The sequence below is a fragment of the Sinocyclocheilus rhinocerous genome, unplaced genomic scaffold (genome assembly GCF_001515625.1).
Source record: "Sinocyclocheilus rhinocerous isolate Xijiao unplaced genomic scaffold, SAMN03320098_v1.1 scaffold234, whole genome shotgun sequence".
Classification (NCBI taxonomy): domain Eukaryota; kingdom Metazoa; phylum Chordata; class Actinopteri; order Cypriniformes; family Cyprinidae; genus Sinocyclocheilus; species Sinocyclocheilus rhinocerous.
In genome coordinates, this window is record NW_015644337.1 from 123820 (window position 1) to 141288 (window position 17469).

The 17469-nt window shown below is 37.2% G+C and overlaps 3 protein-coding genes across 3 annotated transcripts in view; 1 reads left to right on the forward strand and 2 right to left on the reverse strand.

Annotated features, from left to right (window-relative positions):
* LOC107758092 (C-Jun-amino-terminal kinase-interacting protein 4-like) overlaps nt 1–7078 on the reverse strand; it is a 29748-nt gene extending 22670 nt beyond the window's left edge. The window contains exons 1-4 of the mRNA XM_016575749.1: nt 6533–7078; nt 1944–2064; nt 418–488; nt 46–137 (exon numbers count right to left, since the gene is read on the reverse strand). Of these exons, the coding sequence (XP_016431235.1) occupies nt 46–137; nt 418–488; nt 1944–2064; nt 6533–6832 (584 nt within the window). The 5' untranslated portion in view covers nt 6833–7078. The remainder of the gene's footprint in view (nt 1–45; nt 138–417; nt 489–1943; nt 2065–6532) is intronic.
* A 1261-nt stretch (nt 7079–8339) lies between these two features.
* Nucleotides 8340–12484, reverse strand: LOC107758111 (ER lumen protein-retaining receptor 2-like). The gene is made up of 5 exons (XM_016575766.1): nt 12249–12484; nt 11313–11413; nt 10987–11145; nt 10363–10615; nt 8340–9278 (listed from the first exon to the last, which is right to left on the reverse strand). The coding sequence occupies exons 1-5, from the start codon at nt 12337–12339 to the stop codon at nt 9244–9246; spliced, it is 639 nt and encodes a 212-aa protein (XP_016431252.1). The 5' UTR covers nt 12340–12484; the 3' UTR covers nt 8340–9243.
* A 2333-nt stretch (nt 12485–14817) lies between these two features.
* On the forward strand, nt 14818–17052 carry LOC107758112 (40S ribosomal protein S2). Its single transcript, XM_016575768.1, has 8 exons — nt 14818–14880; nt 15308–15445; nt 15661–15750; nt 16045–16152; nt 16247–16420; nt 16501–16660; nt 16754–16845; nt 16925–17052. Exons 2-8 carry the CDS (start codon nt 15311–15313, stop codon nt 17006–17008), a joined length of 843 nt encoding a protein of 280 aa, XP_016431254.1. The 5' UTR covers nt 14818–14880; nt 15308–15310; the 3' UTR covers nt 17009–17052.
* The last annotated feature ends 417 nt before the right edge of the window (nt 17053–17469 follow it).

Sequence of the window (17469 nt, forward strand, 5' to 3'; positions counted from 1 at the left end):
GTCTGTTTCTTTTTAGCACAGATAATAGGATCATGTTCATCTTACCGAACTCGGCCAATTGTTCCTGTGTCAGAGGTCTCTCCCCCCGTCTGCTGCATCCGGATCCGTTCCACATGCTCCATGTAGTTGTGGATCATCTGAAGAACAAATGAACAAAAAGTAGGCATATTAATTGGCCTTAAAGAGCAGCAGGTAGTCTCTTATGCTCACCAAGGCTGCATTTAATTAATAAAGTAAAAACATTAATATTGTGAAATGTTATTAAAATAACTATTCTATTTTAATTCATTCCTGTGATCCCAAGCTGAATTTTCAGCATCATTAGTCCAGTCTACAGTGTCACATGATCCTTCAGAAATCATTCTAATATGCTGATTTGACGCTCAAAAACATTTATCATCATTTGCTCTCTCTTACCTCTGTGTGCCGCAGGTGAAGGGAATTATATTCACGCTTCAGTTCAGCCTCTCGCTCTTCTAATCGACTTACTGAGAAAGGAGGAGTAAAAAAAATATTAAAGAAATTCGGAATGATAAACTTGTTCAACAGTACAAGTGTAATCTGCAAAGATTTTAGTATTGTAGTTCAGTCCAAAAATATGTATTTTTTTAATGTCTATATCAACTGCTTTTAAAAACTTTGAAAGACAATATTTTGGCATCTTTTGCATGCAAAATGTTAGTCTGCGATGTCTTGTAAACACAAGGTACAAGCTTGGAACAAGGGCCTTGAAATAAATGAGGACAGAGAAACGAGGCTAATTATCACAGCCGTCGTCGTAACAGGTTAGAAAACTCCCAAATGACCAATGACGACCCGCAGTTGTTCACTGTACAGCACTCAAAAACCATGCGAGCCAGCCTGCCACTTAGAATTGGCCTGAAACCAGATTTAAAGCTAGTTTGAGTGGGCAAAGCTGATGCTTTCAGTGAGGCCTTTAAAAATACTTGCAGTTCTGTAGAGAGAATATCCACAGAGGATATTAAACAGGCTTGATTTAAGAGGCGGCACAAAGACATAATCCACTTTTAGCTGTCAGGTTTAAATCTAAGCCTGCAGCAGATCTGCCAAACGCATCCCACAATCAGACCGGCTAATTCACTTTCTACATACTTCATTTCAGCACAGTGATTTCTAGTAGAACTGATATCCATTTCAAATCTCAGAAAAGGGTTTGCTGGAAATCAACGATCCATTAATAGGGTCAGTAGGATGGTTTGAGAAAAGAGAGAGCAGATTAAATTACGGGATGGTACTCTATTATGAACCACGTGTGAAGAACACTAAACCAATACTTCACATAACAGCAAAAGTATACAGAACTATGGACTATAGCTATTTTATACTAAAACAGAAGGTCTTTAAGAGCAGATGCATGGACATTAGTGGTCGACCGATATATCGGCCGATATTTGGCCTTTTTCAAATATCGGCATCGGCCAATAAGTTTTTCTGTTTGGCCGATGCGTTCGAGGCAATTTTTGACAGCGTTTTGACGGCGCACCTGACTTTTATTTTGACTTTATTTGAAAAAATATGATTCCCAATGCACACAAACTTCCCAGAATACTGAGTGCTCTGTTGGTTACAGTTTACTTCCTTTTTAATTATATTTTTATTAAATATTTATTTATTTGTGGAAAATACATCTAAAGTATAAGTATGTTTATTTTACAAATTAATTTTTTAATCCATTTTCAAATGATTCAATTTCAAATTTCTTAAATATTAATGAAAATAAATACAATTATATCGGCTTTATATCGGCCATTGGCCACCCTGCTTTCCAAGATATTGGCATCGGCTGTCAAAAAAACCAATAACAGTCGACCACTAATGGACATATAAAATGTAGAAGACATATATGAAGGTTTAAAAAAAACTGTCAGATCATGGAAGTGTCAGACTGAACGAGAAGAAGGAATAAAGCAGGTGATTCTTACTCTGGTCAGCATAGTTCTTGATCTTCAGCTCCAGCTGACGGGAATGTGATGAAAGACTTTCCAGATGGTTCTGCAAATCCTTCTTCTCTTGCTCTTGGGAATCTTCAAATTCAATGAACTTCTGCTCGCAAAAACACAAAGAACAAATTAAATATTGCATAATGCATTTATTTTTTAAATGACAAACAGGCCTTACATGATTTAGTTTTGTTACATCATGATATCAACGGTAGCTTTAGTAAGCTAGAATATCGATTATACACTCAACAGACTAAAAGCTACAAAACTTCCAAGCGGAAAAGGCACTTTATGATTTCCGCAAGATAGTAGAATGCATCAAAAATCATCAAAATTATCAGGAATAGTATAAATGTGAAGTCTGACACATTATCTTCAGTTGTATGGCAAGCGGAAAAGGCACTTTATGATTTCCGCAAGATAGTAGAATGCATCAAAAATCATCAAAGATCAGGAATAGTATAAATGTGAAGTCTGACACATTATCTTCAGTTTTATGGATATTTCCAGCTCTTCATGCCTTTTTATGGGCTGAGGAACAATATTAAAATGTCAAATCTATTAAGACTGACACAAACAAGGCAGAAAGGTTTTCTAAGGATTTATTTTATTAAACTACATCCAACATGTGCAAAAAAAAATCTATAATGTGAAATGTGGATATACGGTTGACCAAAGTGGCTGATGCTTTTTTCAATAGCTGATGCTGATATATAGAAAGTACAGTAGTTGATAAAATGACTAAATGATAGCAAATTTACAACATTGCTTAACGTATGAAAATGTGCTTAAATTAACTGTGTAAAAATGTTCACAATATTCACTAACCAAATTCAAAACTTGGGGGTCAGCAAGATTGTTTTTGAAAGAAGTTGCTTATCTATGCTGCATTTATTTGATCAAAAACACAGTAATTTTCAGCATCATTAGTCCAGTCTTCAGTGTCATATGATCCTTCAGAAATCATTCTAATATGCTGATTTGCTGCTCAATAAACATGTTAAAAACATTTGTGCTACTTCCAGTTGATGAATAGAAAATTCAAACAAACAGCATTTATTTGAAATAGAAATCTTTTGTAATTTTACAAATGTATTTACTGTCACTTTTGATCAATTTAATGCATATTTGCGGCATAAAAACATGAATTTCTTTCAAAAACTCTTACTGACCACAAACTTTTGGGTGGCAGTGTATGAAAACAGCAAAAGGTGCATCATGCATTGACAAAACTAAGTCTCGCAAGCAAAATACAGTGTGAATCCAGCAAGAGTTTTTATAGCCAGGTCACAGCAAAGGACCCCATGACCTGGAAGTAATATCTTGAGGCATTTTTTCCCTAATTGGAATCTCTCTCCTACAAATCCCTACAGAGCACATGCTTCATGTCTGGAGTACAGGGGTCTCCTGGAGAGCCTGGTGCAGTGTGAGTATCTGATAAAGGGGAGCGGTTTCAGTGTCACTGCAGGTTCCCGTCACACTGGCATGAAAAAACTAATTCAGCGGCCCCCCGAGCACAGAGATCAACAAACATAAGGTTCAAGTCACATTCAATTCCCATTCATTTTCAGTGCAACACAAAGCTCTCACAAACACAGTTTTAGTTATAAAGTTAAAGAAGTTTAAGACAAGACATACACTACAATGACATGATAATATACGGTTTCTGTTTTCTGAGTAAATATTCTATAAAACATGGGGTCATGTCATCTTAAGTCAATATATCTGCATTATATCAGACACTATTCTCTCTAGATATCAAAAATATCATCATCGTTCATGGAAAAACTCAAATTAAATCAATTCATTAAATTAAATTGAAATATCAAAGGATGACACTATATATGTTTAAACTGATTTTGCAGCTATGATAAGGACTGTGTTGTCATCATTAACTAAAGCTATTAAAAATTAAAACATTTTTGGTAACTAAAAAATAAAATAAAATATCAATTTTAGATGAAAAATGTAAACTTCAAATTAAAAGAAAATTAGAAGTGATAAAATAAACGTAAGTTGAATTACTAAAATAGCTCAAACTAAAACTGAAATAAAAATAAATAAAAGCTGAATATAAATATTTAAAAAACGAATAAAAATTACAAAAGCACATAACATAAAGCACAAAAAAATACTAAAACTTAAAGCTAAATTAAAATGAAAACTAAAAATATAAAGCTAATTTAACATCAATAAATACAACACACTGGTTTGAGACAACATATTGGTTACAGTATAAAAATGTAACATTATGCCTGAAACCTCAAGATCCCAAATAGTCATAAAAGTTTCTCTAGTACATCAGTGATCTGAAACGTGAGAGAAAGATCAAGGTTCACCACAACTGAATATTGATCACAGCCTTGTCACTCTGCTGTTGGAAGTGAAATCTGTCTGTCATAATAGGATGTATCCAGATCCCGTATCAGTACACACACAGGGATTAATGCAGCTCATGGCTCAAAATCCCAGTTAACCGTCACTGTGGCAGGAACACATAAAGCAATTGAGCAGCCTTAATCTGTCCAAAATCGGGTTTACACACGTTGAGAACTGTACAATGCAGTGTAATCTTATTTCCAAAACAGATTAGAGTCGCATTTACTCACACACTTCAACTATGAAAGGTTCGTAACTTAAAACTAATGACACACGCGATACAATTTCAAAGGTTTAATGTGGAAAAAGTCTCTGAAAAAAGCACTGCACAGTGTGTTTCTGTGCATGACGACAGACTGTTGCATCAGTCAAAAACTTGGACTAAATTACACACTTCTGACTCTAGTAAATATTTATCAAGGTATAGGTTTATTTTTGAAATTTAATTTCACATACATTAAAGTCTTGCCTACAAAAAAGCTATTGAATATTTTCATCGTTATTGCTCAGGGGAAAAAAAATACATCTCACTGAACATGGTGACATACTGTCACATTAGATGGGGTAAGTTGTCACAGCAAACAGAGTCATTAAAAACCCTATTTTTGGCTTCTTAGCCTAAAAGTCATGAAACAGCGCAATTCATGGTCAACAAATATCATGATTATTAAAATAGTCATTTTTAGAAATTAATAACCTTGTGACAGCCTACCTAACTTGGAAACACAGACACAAAAATGACAAATATGATATTGGGATTTTTAAAAAGGTGTTTGAAATCCACATACAAAACCACTGCTAAAAACTATCGAACTTTTGAATCAAAACCTACAGCTACCCATGAAACAAAAAATATATTCTAAGAACACTCTGCTAATGTTCCCTTGAAGTTATGAAAACGTTATTTCTGGATGTTCTCTGAATGTTTGAAATGTCCAGTTTTTTTTTACTTTATGGGTACATTACCTCACACAGGTAACATTTTAAAACGTTAGAAGAGCATCAAACTAAAATGTTTCCTAAAAAATGTTCTATGAAAAACGTATAAAATAACATTTTTGTGCTAACGTTATTAAATACCAGATAACTTTGAATGAACATTCTATTAGCGTTCTCAGAACGTTCTGAAACCGGTAACATTTTAAAAACAGATGAACATCCAACTAAAATGTTTCAGAAAAAAAGTTCTATGAACAACGTATAAATAACACTTTTTTTTGCCAATGTTTTCATTACATTATTAGACCAGACAACTTCGAATGAACATTCTCCTAGCGTTACTGGAAGGACGTTTGTTCATAACCTTGCCAGAACGTTATAGCCAAAGTTCTGCCACAGTGACAACTTGCCCCGGTCTCTCCTCCCATATGACACAGAGGCAAGCATCCGTCTCTGTAGCTTGCATTGCAAAACAAAAAACTCGCTGGACATGTTGTTGGACGTTGTTTTCGATCTCTGGTCTTTACTTACAAGCATGCAAACAACATGACTGCGCCAGTTCTATTAAACGAAATGTTTGTACATTAAAGGGGTCATATGATGCAATTTCAAGTTTTCCTTTCTCTTTGGAGTGTTACAAGCTGATTGTGCATAGATAAGATCCCTGAAGTTGCAAACACTAAAGTCTCAAAACCAAAGAGATATTCTTTATCAAAGTTAAGACTCTGCCACGCCCCCCTAAAACGGCTCGTTCTAACACGCCCCCACATATCTACCACACTATTCACAGTGCACTGGGTCAGCTGGCCAATCAGAGCGGACTGCGCTTGTCAAAGGAGGGGGCTTTGTAGAAAACGAAGCGTTTGAGAGAGGCGGGGCATATAGGACCTACAATAATGTACAGTATTTGAAAAATAATGTGTTTTTTGAACATTAAAGCATGTCAACATATTCTGTTACACCAAATACACAAAATAATGATCTTTAAAAAAGCATCATATGACCCCTTTAAGTTCTAACCATCAGCGCGGACCAGACAGACAATCAGAGGGCATAATGATGACCTGAAGCACGTCGAAATGCACATTTTATATCTTTATTCACTTAAGGACCAAGGCTGATTCACCCTCAAAGGGCAGCACTGGCTAAACAAGGCATGACAAAGCGTGGCAGCTGCTGCTGCAAGAAAACAAAGATGCCAGGCTCCCGATGATGATGATGATGTTAGGCGCTAAACCTCCTCGTGCACTCACCTCCTCGGCGTGTTTCCTGAGCGCTTTCTCGCGCTCGTACTGAGTGATCAGCTGCTCGTTATCCTCCTTGAGGAGCTCCAGCTCCACCTCGTGCTCCTGGTTCTCGGCGAACACCGAGTCGAGGTTCTCCAGCACCGCCACGACCAGCGGCATCAGCTCCTTCACCACGTCCTCGTCGTATTTGCGGATGAGCCTCTCGAACTCGCGGTAGATGGAGTTGGCCAGGCCCGAGACCCTCTCCGACATGATCGCCGATGTGCCCGGATCGTCCTGGTACACAGCTCCGTCATCTAGCTCCATTTTCCTTCCTCTCCAGAGAGACTGTCCTAGATCTAAACCTCCGCTGTTCCAGACCAACGTGTCTCGGTTTATATCTGAAGAACGAAAGCTGATGTATTCCCGTTATGTTCTCCGAAACACGGCCACAATGGCCCCACGGAAGTCCAGAGTCCCTTCCTGGAACCGGCCGATGTATTACGTGGAGTATTTTTTTCCCGCGGTCTCACACAACAGCTGAGCTGTTGACTAGACAATCGCGCGGTGACGTCACGCTCGGTACCGTAACACGCTGCGTACCGTGATAATTATTCTTGAGACATGATAGGGCAAAACCTGTCCCACAACATGACTTGACATTATCTTGTTTTTTTTGTTTGTTTTTTTATTTATGTTTTATATATATATTTTTTAAATAGCACAATTCCCACTCTGGAATGAATCATTTAATTATTGATAATAATTAATTTGATAACTAGAGTGTTCTTGACAAAATTGCAAGAAGCGAATTATGGGGGTTAATATTCAGTTCACAAAGGAAATAAAATGTAATTTAAAAATAGTAATAAATAGTCGCGATCAAAAATTGCGTCAAAATTGCGGTTGCCTCAAGTGGTAATTAGCTGTAATAAGTCAAATTTGTTTAATATAGCATCTAGACTTGCATTACGTTGCAGACTTATATTACATTGCGTTGTGAAAAGCCTAGTGTCAAGGTCAGGGACACTTCTGAATGGTTGGTGTAAGTTTCATAAAGCACGTTAGAATAGTAGACATCACTTTATATGGTTTGTGGCATTTTCTCATGACAGTTTATATTTATATGTAATTCCTGATAGGCATGTGTCAGTTAGTGGTGGCACTTTTGATTAAAACGTTTCTTTTTTTTTTAGTCATGGCCTCTGCATAGTCTCTATATTATTTTATAATTACAAATGATACAGCTGAACTGTCAAATCTATGCAAAAAAAAAAAAAAGCGTATTTACGTATTTGAATGCATTGTACAAAGCAGGCTACTGGAAATAAACTTACCATGAAAAATACACATTAAGAGGCATTAGACACATTTTAATCTAAACATAGGAACTCAATATTTGTTGTGCAAATGAACTCCGCGATGTAATAAATCGTATGCTTGACCGCAACATACTGTTAATTAAATATCGTTCTGCCGTTAAGTGCGTGTGTTACGCAATCTACATTATGACTCAATTTTATTGAATATAGATGGTAACAATAATTTTTTTAAAACTTATGTGATATGCTGCTCCATGTACACAGCATTTTCAACATTTATTCATAATTATGCATGCAGTTTTTATTACCATAATTATTGAAAGTTTACATGGAACAAGTGGAATAAATTAAGTAACATTGTCAATAGAAATTACACACAAAAAAAACACCAAAGGAATAACACACAAATCGTGTTCCTTAAAATATTTATTGGAGACATGTAAAAACGAAAAAAAATAACTGTAAACCCTACAGGAATGACCCGAGAGGGGAAAACATTGGGGATGTTGAACTTAAAGAAAACAAGTCGTAGTCCATTAAAAAAATAAAAAATAAATCTACACTACAAAACTCACTCCAAAATGTGCTTTGACAGAATCCACACCACTAGATTTAATGATCTTACCATATATTACTGCATTTCAACAAGCTGATGTTTGCAGGTAATGACTGAATATTTAAACAACCTTGCTGTAATATCATTGATAAATGTTGCATCCTAAAAAAATGATACGAGTCACACAAAGAGAATTGTGCTGAATGAAATATGAAACACTCTCTTATTTACAGTTGACTCGTTGCTATGGGGGCATCAACAAGAATAGTTATGTACATAAACTGAAATACAAATAAGGCATTTATGTGGAAAAAAATGAAAAGGACTTTCTTTTTGAAAACAGTTTTCATTGGTGGCAAAACTGTTCATTGAAACAAAGGATGATTTTACCACATGTACAGTGTGGGGAAATAATTAAAAAAAAAAGGGACATAATAATTTTGAATAATTTTGACCACACATTTCATTTTTCCCCCCTCTTAAATCAGGAAAGAACCGCAAACTTATTCGACACTGGGAACTATTACCAATCATGGACAAATTTACAATGACGCATTTAACATTAACGTACAATGCACTGTTCAATATTTCAATACACCTTGCATATAGAAAAGTTTTTTTTCTTCTTTTTCTTTTCAATAGCAATAAAAAAAAAGTACTGCAAGATGCTAAAGACAGAAGAAAAGTTTGCAAAAACGTCCTCGTTTCTGTAAGGGGATGGTTGGCGTCCAGACAGAGAGAAATAAATCAGTGATTGAACTGGCGTTATGCGTTCTTTGTCTTGGGCATCTTGCGGTGGCATCATTGTCTTGTGCCCCTCTATAAGTCTGATGGAGACACAACTCTCTGCTCTTTGGCACTTAGGCTGGTAGACTCAGCTTTTTTCCTTTCAGCACTGTGGACCAGACAAAAGAAAGTCAGAAAATGAAGCAGGAAGAGGACTTTCTTTATCCTAAAACATGCCAAATCCTAAAAATGGAGGCCAAACAAGTGCTTAAACTTCAATGAATACATGCATTAATGTTGAAGGATTCACACAGGTACCTTTCCTAAAGTAATAGTTCACCTTAAAATGAAAATAAGCTGAAAATGTACTCCCCTTTAGGCCATCAAAGATTTCTGCTACAGATTTGGAGAAATGTAGCATTTCATCACTTGTTCACCAATGGATCCTCTGCAGTGAATGGGTGCTGTCAGAATGAGAGTCCAAACAGCTGAAACATCACAATAATCCACATGACTCCAGTCCAATAATAATGTCTTATAAAGTGAAAAGCTGCGTGTTTGTAAGAAACGAATCCATTATTAATGTGTTTTTTTAACTTTAATCTGTGGAGTCTGGTCAAAATATGGAAACTGCAATCCATAATAACTCTTCCTACAGCGTAAATGTCCATACCCTATTGTCCTCTCAAAATCTATGAGCACATGTTTTGAACTGTTTTGGACCAGTTTTGCATGTATTGCATTGCTGCTTAATCTGTGCATACTTCTCTCCTGATTCAGACAACAACTTTTTTACCGGAGAAAGCAATATTACGGATTCATATTTTAGCCACATCTTAATGATGGATTGGTTTCTTACAAATATGCAGCTTTTCACTTCACAAGACGTTAACTGATGAACTGGAGTCGTGTGGATTACATTATTGCGATGTTTTTATCAGCTGTTTGGACTCTCATTCTGACGGCACCCATTCACTGCATAGGACCCATAGGTGAGCAAGTGATGCAATGATACATTTCTCCAAATCTGTTGTGATGAAGAAACATTAATCTCACAACAAGGTAAACTGTACCTTAGATGTTTTAACTTCTGAATTAAAGACAAGTCGTAAAATTCCATTTTCAATTCAATCAGCAATGTGTTTTAAGAAAGTAAATGGGTCAATTTTAATCTCATGCTGACTTTAAGTTGATCATGACTCATCAAGTAGATGTCACTCACACCCACGGTCCTTAAAAAGGTTTAAACTCACCTTTTGTGATGTAAAGGTAGAAGAAGTCACAATAGAGAATAGTCTGGACGACCCCGGCCACGATGGCAATCATGTCAAAGAAGCCCTCAAAGTAGAACCTCCAGATCCAGTTGAAGAGGTAGAGGGTGCGGTAGACCCCCAGGCAGAACAGATAGTGGGTAGTGATGGTCTCGGCCTCGCCGGTCTTGCTAATCATAAACAGCTGAGGCAGGATGGCCACAGACTCAAGGTAGATGGAAAAGGTCCACAGAATCTGATAAGAAAACAAAAATTTATACAGGTTTGAAACAACTTGAGGGCAAGCAAATAATGAGAGAATTTTCATTTTTAAACCAACTGTCTTTAACAAGTTGTAATTTGCTTTTATTTATTTCAGTGTTTATTATTTGCAAGTAATTGCTTTTATTCATTTTTTAAATACATTTTATTTGTGTGTGTGTGTGCGTGCGTGCGTATGTATATTTCTCTTTCAGTGTATACTGCTTGGAATTATTATGGTTGTGTTTAACAACGATAATGCCTGTTGTTATTTGCAGATGTTTAATAAAGGTTCAAATCAAAACTGGCGAAAATAAAATTTATGATGGTCAAATGCTCAAGTGCAGTGAAGACTCTAATACTCACCTCCAAAGGAGAGAAGTCGTGGTTGACTAGAAAGGCAAGACCTCCCACTGGAACCACAAGAAACTCAACTCTGAAAGTGTCGTGGTTTCCATCATAAGTTGCCCTGAACTTTACGTAGATCAGGTAGACTGTGGCATAGGCACATCCGACATAGATAACCTGTTTTCACAGCACAGAAACAAAAGAAACTGTTTAACTACAAAAGTTCAGAGCACATATAAACCTGTTTACGCCAATGTGGCAAAACATAGATTTTGCAATCACTGATATTTAAGATTGACAAATCCATTGATGTGTGCATGTAAGTGTTCGTTCTATGCCTTTACCTTCATGCAAGTGTTGTATAGAGAAATGAAGGATGTCAGGAGATCCAGGTACCGAGTGGTGAACACCAAGGCAAAGAGTATCTGGCTCTTCCCAGAGATACCTGAGGGCAAAAATATTTACACTCGGACACCTGCAACTTACAAGTAAATAAGAGAACAGCAGCAGAATACCGAACTCATAAACAGTCCAAAAGAGTTGCATCTAGGTTCTCTATATCTCTGTAAATCAAAAGTCTGATTGTATCTAGTATATTAGTATCTAATCAAATGTATCTAGTCTACCCAGATGACCCATCCTTGCAAAGCCCACACTTAACTACATGCACTGCCCGTCAAAGCAAGGAATGCAATGCACTTTAGGAACGTATGGCAAATAAAAGGAGGGAGAATTTAAAACGTATGACATCGAGCATACGAAAAAATGCCCTTTTGACTCTCACAACGCAGCGTATGAAGATGCAAATTGTCCTCTACATAGTAAAAGTAATTGCACAGTATGAATGACGAGATGGTTGATAGAGCGCGCATATATATATAAAACAAACGATTATTAAACTGCAGTTAGTAACTAGGCCACAAGTTTCAGCTATTTCAGTCACTCAGAAGAAGCGTGTGATGTTTGATTTCCTTCAAATCAGTATGCAAAACACTAACGATCACAACATGTTAAATACATACTGATCCGTCCATTTCAACATAATTTTCATTGTCAAATTCAACAAAAATCGAGCCTTCAAACAGCTTTCAAGTCAAGCTAACCCACTAGCTTGAATGCTACACACTCTGCACTTCATTGTATGCTTCATGCTCGAATACAAATTCACAAGACTTTTCCGACAGCTCAACCCAGTCTAAAGTCTCCTCTATCTTTCGTAAATACACATATTAAGAATGACACATATTAGGAAAGTATGTTTTTGTGTGAGTTCAGCTCACCTGCGCAGGACCTGCTCTTCCATATCTTGAGCAGGAGGATGATGATGGCAGCTAGATGAGACAGATCTCCAGTCAGCCTGAAGACGTTCATGATGTCTTTCTCTCGCTGGCTGGGTTTAGTGGTGTGAAAGAGAGCTCGGGGTGAGTGCGATAGCTATGAACCGGCTCAATGCCGCTCTCCTCCACAGCATTCCTCCACGAAATATGGCGAATGAGGGGCGACGTGGCCGGTGGACGTGACGTGGCCAACTGCGAAACCACAAGGAATTCTGGGAATAGTAGTTCATGCGGCCGTGGACTCTGGCCACGCCCACTGAGGCGCCTCCCTTACAAAAATTACTATGGTAAACATAGTTACTATCGAAAAATAATCAAAACAACATTACGTAGTTTTACGAAGGATACATGATAGATAGATAGATAGATAGATAGATAGGTAGATAGATAGTTTAAAGTTACAATTACAGTACACAACTTTTCAAAGTAATGCAATGTTACACTTTCAGGATAAAAGGTACAAAGCTGTCACTGGGGCAGTACCCTAAGGTACAAAAGCTAAAAGGGAATAAATTGTACACTTAGGTAACATTACGTAGTTTTACGAAGGATACATGATAGATAGATAGATAGATAGATAGATAGAGAGATAGTTTAAAGTTACAATTACAGTACACAACTTTTCAAAGTAATGCAATGTTACACTTTCAGGATAAAAGGTACAAAGCTGTCACTGGGGCAGTACCCTAAGGTACAAAAGCTAAAAGGGAATAAATTGTACACTTAGGTGCTAATACCATTTAGGGGTAAATAAGGTAGCTTTTATACCTCAGGTTACCTCCAAAGTGACAGCTTTGTACCTTTTTTCTGAGAGCATTTTTATGTCCACTCTATAATGCTTACATTTTCTAAGTGTTTACAAAATGTAACTACATTTTTAAAGAGTTTAATGGAATTTAAATAATAGATTTTTTTTTCATCAGTAGACTGGACAATTCAAATCAGTCTTTAAAAGAAGATGGAGTAAAAGTGAGAACAAGGTATTGTTTGCCCTCAATACTGTTGCTGTATAAAATAGTAATATTGCGAAATTTTATTTCAATATTTTATTTAACAGTTTATTTGAATAGGTTTAAGTTTAGGTTTTGTCACATACATATACATCATGTGATGTTAAAGGAACTTAGTTGGTGGCAAAATGCAGGCGCACTACAAAGTTTCCCAAAACAAGGTTTTCAGACTATTCTTTTAAAACGTATATTATTTAGAAAATGCTCAATTTCTAATAATTTATATGTACATAGCAGAGTTTTAAGTCAGAAATTTTCATGACATGTTTACTATATGATTAAAAAGTGTTTGTTATAGCCTAACTGTTATTTTCAGTCTTCCCTGTACAGTCTACAGGTCTTCAAAATGGGTACCATAGTGAAGATGTTTACCAAAATCTTGATGAGTGAAGAAAACGAATGCCCTAATCCACACTCTTCCCTCTGATCTGCAAAACCTGCAGCTTCCAGCAAACCTGGAAACTATAATTTTGGGAAAAGAAGTTTAACTGCAACATTTTTGCACTCATTTAAAAACTTGTCATGTTCACATTTCTACCATGTGTGCTATTTTTACTGATAAAAAAAATAAAATAAACTTGATGTGGTAATATGTCTGTCGATGACCTTCCTCTCACAAGCGTTTTACAATCATGTGAGCACTCTTGCTATGTTTAACTGTATTTGTTAAGTTAAATGCTGAGTTAATGTATTCATTGTATTCAAGATGTTGTGCATGAACTGGGCATAATGTCACTATTTTTTAAGGGTCAGCACCATAACAGCACATTTCATTCTTACATTAGAGCTAGTATTTTTTTTTCTGTCGTCTCAGAGGGACAGAACTGAGGAGACAGACTGTTTTTTGACCACTGACCAAGTTTTGTTTTCTTTTATGTGTCCTCTTATTTGTATTTTATTTTTACCAGGCTACACAAAGCTAGCTATTTTCAGTTATTAACCAGTAAACAAACTGACACAAACCAATTCAGAATATATATGTCTTCTTCTGTTTTCTTTTCTCTCTTTCAATTTTATTTCTTTAATAAATGATTTAACGTAACGATTAAATTTGTCATTACTCATTTGTAGTGCTGTCAAACGATTAATCGCGATTAATCTTTTGACAGCACTACTCGTTTGTGTTAGCCTATTTGTATCCTCGGATAGCTTTGCTAGAATTTTTTTATTATGCAATTATGAACATATTAATACAAACATATACATCTCACAACAGTAATAGAAAAAGGGTAAACGGGTGGGGAGGGGTGGGGAACAAAAACAAGTGCATCTACATGGGTAAAAAAATTAGATCTATGACAGGGATAAAAAAAAATTACATATTTAATTAACCGAATTAAAGTGACATAGTGCTTCATAGGTCTTTTTAGCTTTTCTGTTTCTAATATTGTGCAAAATAGAGCTCTGCTAGAACAGACAGACGTCTCGACCATAGACATATAAAATACTCGACTGCCGCTAGAGGCCGTCATTATCACGGCTGCGATCAAATATCGCGATGTTTGCGCTTGAGTAAATACTCCGCGAACTCTCGTGCGGCCTTCTTCTTCCTGCATACACATCACGTAAGTGAGCACGGGCGTCTGTCATTGCTGAACAATATCTGTTAATATCTCCGCAATCGCGAAATAAAAACGCTACATTTGTATAGAAGACCTCCGTGTGCGTCTTAGTAACAAGGTGATCGCAAAATGAATCATGAATTGAGCGGATAGGTTATTTTAGAGCACTTTTAAGTAGATGGTCTAAAAAATGGCGGGGCACCGGTGTATTTAGTAATTTATTCTTTATGTACTTAACTCTAGTGTACCATTCGTATCAATTACACGATTGCATATGCATTCTTTGGCTATAATGTCTATGTTGGCTTATATAATAGCACGTTAGTCGATTCTAAGCGGGTGTTGTGTAAGTGACATGTGCATTTATCTATCATGTGTCTGACATTTAAGTCACTTGTTCATTAACTGACGGTTTTTCCGTGTTTTACAGCAAATGGCGGACGACGCCGGTGGTAGAGGAGGTTTTCGCGGGGGTTTCGGCACTGGCGGCCGGGGTCGCGGTCGTGGTCGCGGCAGGGGCCGTGGAAGAGGCCGCGGGGCCCGCGGAGGAAAATCTGAGGATAAGGAGGTAAAGCAAAACCCAACTCCTGCTCCGCTATGTCTGTTATAGATTGGCATTAAGTGTTATTTTATTAAAGAGATACGTTCTCATACATTGCGTACTATTTTGGTAGCCTTTTATTATGGCTTTACTGCATGTTTTCTATGTACTATGCAAGTAGCTGTCAATAACAATTTATAAGATGTATAGTTGTAGCTTCAGTGTCATTCTGTTTCATATAGTGGGTGCCCGTGACCAAACTTGGTCGTCTGGTGAAGGACATGAAGATCAAGACCCTGGAGGAGATCTACCTGTATTCTCTGCCCATCAAGGTAAAGTTGGCAAATAATATATTCACCATATCTATTTTCTGAATGTACTTTATAGGTCTTAAAGAATTCAATATGCTTAAAAAAAAAAAAGTCAACATCATAATGGAATCTTCCAGTCTAAAATTCAATGTGCTAATGCACATAACCTAGTCCTTGTCCTGCAAGTTTTGTTTTTCAAGAGTCTTTTAAACTTGGATGCATGTCTCCATACAAAGAGAAGGATTTGCTGCTACTTCTGGTACAAAGTGACATGCTTTGCTTTTTGTGAAACGTTATTGCCTTTCTTTCCTGTAGGAGTCTGAGATCATTGACTTCTTCCTGGGTTCAGCACTGAAAGATGAAGTCCTGAAGATCATGCCTGTCCAGAAACAGACCAGGGCTGGTCAGCGCACCAGGTTTAAGGTGACTTCCTACTTCCTGAGGGTTAAATACTAATCAAATTCCCTATAACTTTTTAACAATAGTTCGTAATTGTTCATGTTTCTCAATCTTCTAGGCCTTTGTTGCTATTGGTGACTACAATGGCCATGTTGGTCTGGGAGTGAAGTGCTCCAAAGAGGTAGCCACCGCTATCCGTGGCGCCATCATCCTGGCCAAGCTGTCCATCATTCCCGTCAGAAGAGGATACTGGGGTAACAAGATCGGAAAACCACACACCGTGCCGTGCAAAGTGAGTGTTCGCAGGTGATTTAGCGCACGGTTTGACTCTGTTTGGATGCGTTTTTAATGGCTGAGCATGTATCCGCTCAGGTGACCGGTCGCTGTGGTTCGGTCCTGGTGCGTCTCATTCCCGCTCCCCGTGGTACCGGCATTGTGTCCGCTCCCGTGCCCAAGAAACTGCTGATGATGGCCGGTATTGACGACTGCTACACCTCAGCCAGGGGCTGCACCGCCACTCTGGGCAACTTTGGTAAGGGGCTTTCATTTGAATACCAATGTTTCAGGATAAAACTCTCCATGCTTGAGTATTTCAATGATGATAATGTCCATTTTCTCATTGCAGCCAAGGCCACCTTTGATGCAATCTCAAAGACGTACAGCTACCTGACCCCTGATCTCTGGAAGGAAACGGTGTTTACCAAGTCTCCTTACCAGGTAATGTCTCTTCACACATTGTTCCTGTTCACAAATGCATCATGGCGTTCTTGAAACTAAAGTGTCTGTCCTGTTTCAGGAATTCACTGATCATCTGGCCAAGACTCACACCAGGGTCTCTGTTCAGAGGACTCAGGGACCTCTTCAGACGACAGCCTCCTAAATTTTGTACAATGGATTGAAATAAAAGTACAGAAAGAAAACCAACTTTCAGTCTGTGCTCTGTTGTTTGACATTGTGAAAGCAAATGGTTTGTGAACTTGTTTTTGATTTACATACCCAAAACCGTCCCAATGAAGTGGGCAAATTAAAATTCTCAGGTGTTTATCAGGTGGTTTAAAATTACTAGGTTAAGAGATGTGCTATATTGTGTCTATGGCTGAAGGGGTTTCAAACACTCGTATTGTGTCCAACAATGCAGCAAAGCACAGCTTTGATTGCCTTTTGGTTTGTATTACTAAAAAAAGACCATTAAAACCTAAATTTAATTTAAAGGGGTCATAGGATGCCCATTTTCCACAAGTTGATATGATTCTTTAGGGTCTTAATGGAAAGTCTGTAACAGTTTGGTTAAAATTTCTCAATGGTAGTGTAAAAAACACTTTTTTTTTTTTTTTTACCCTG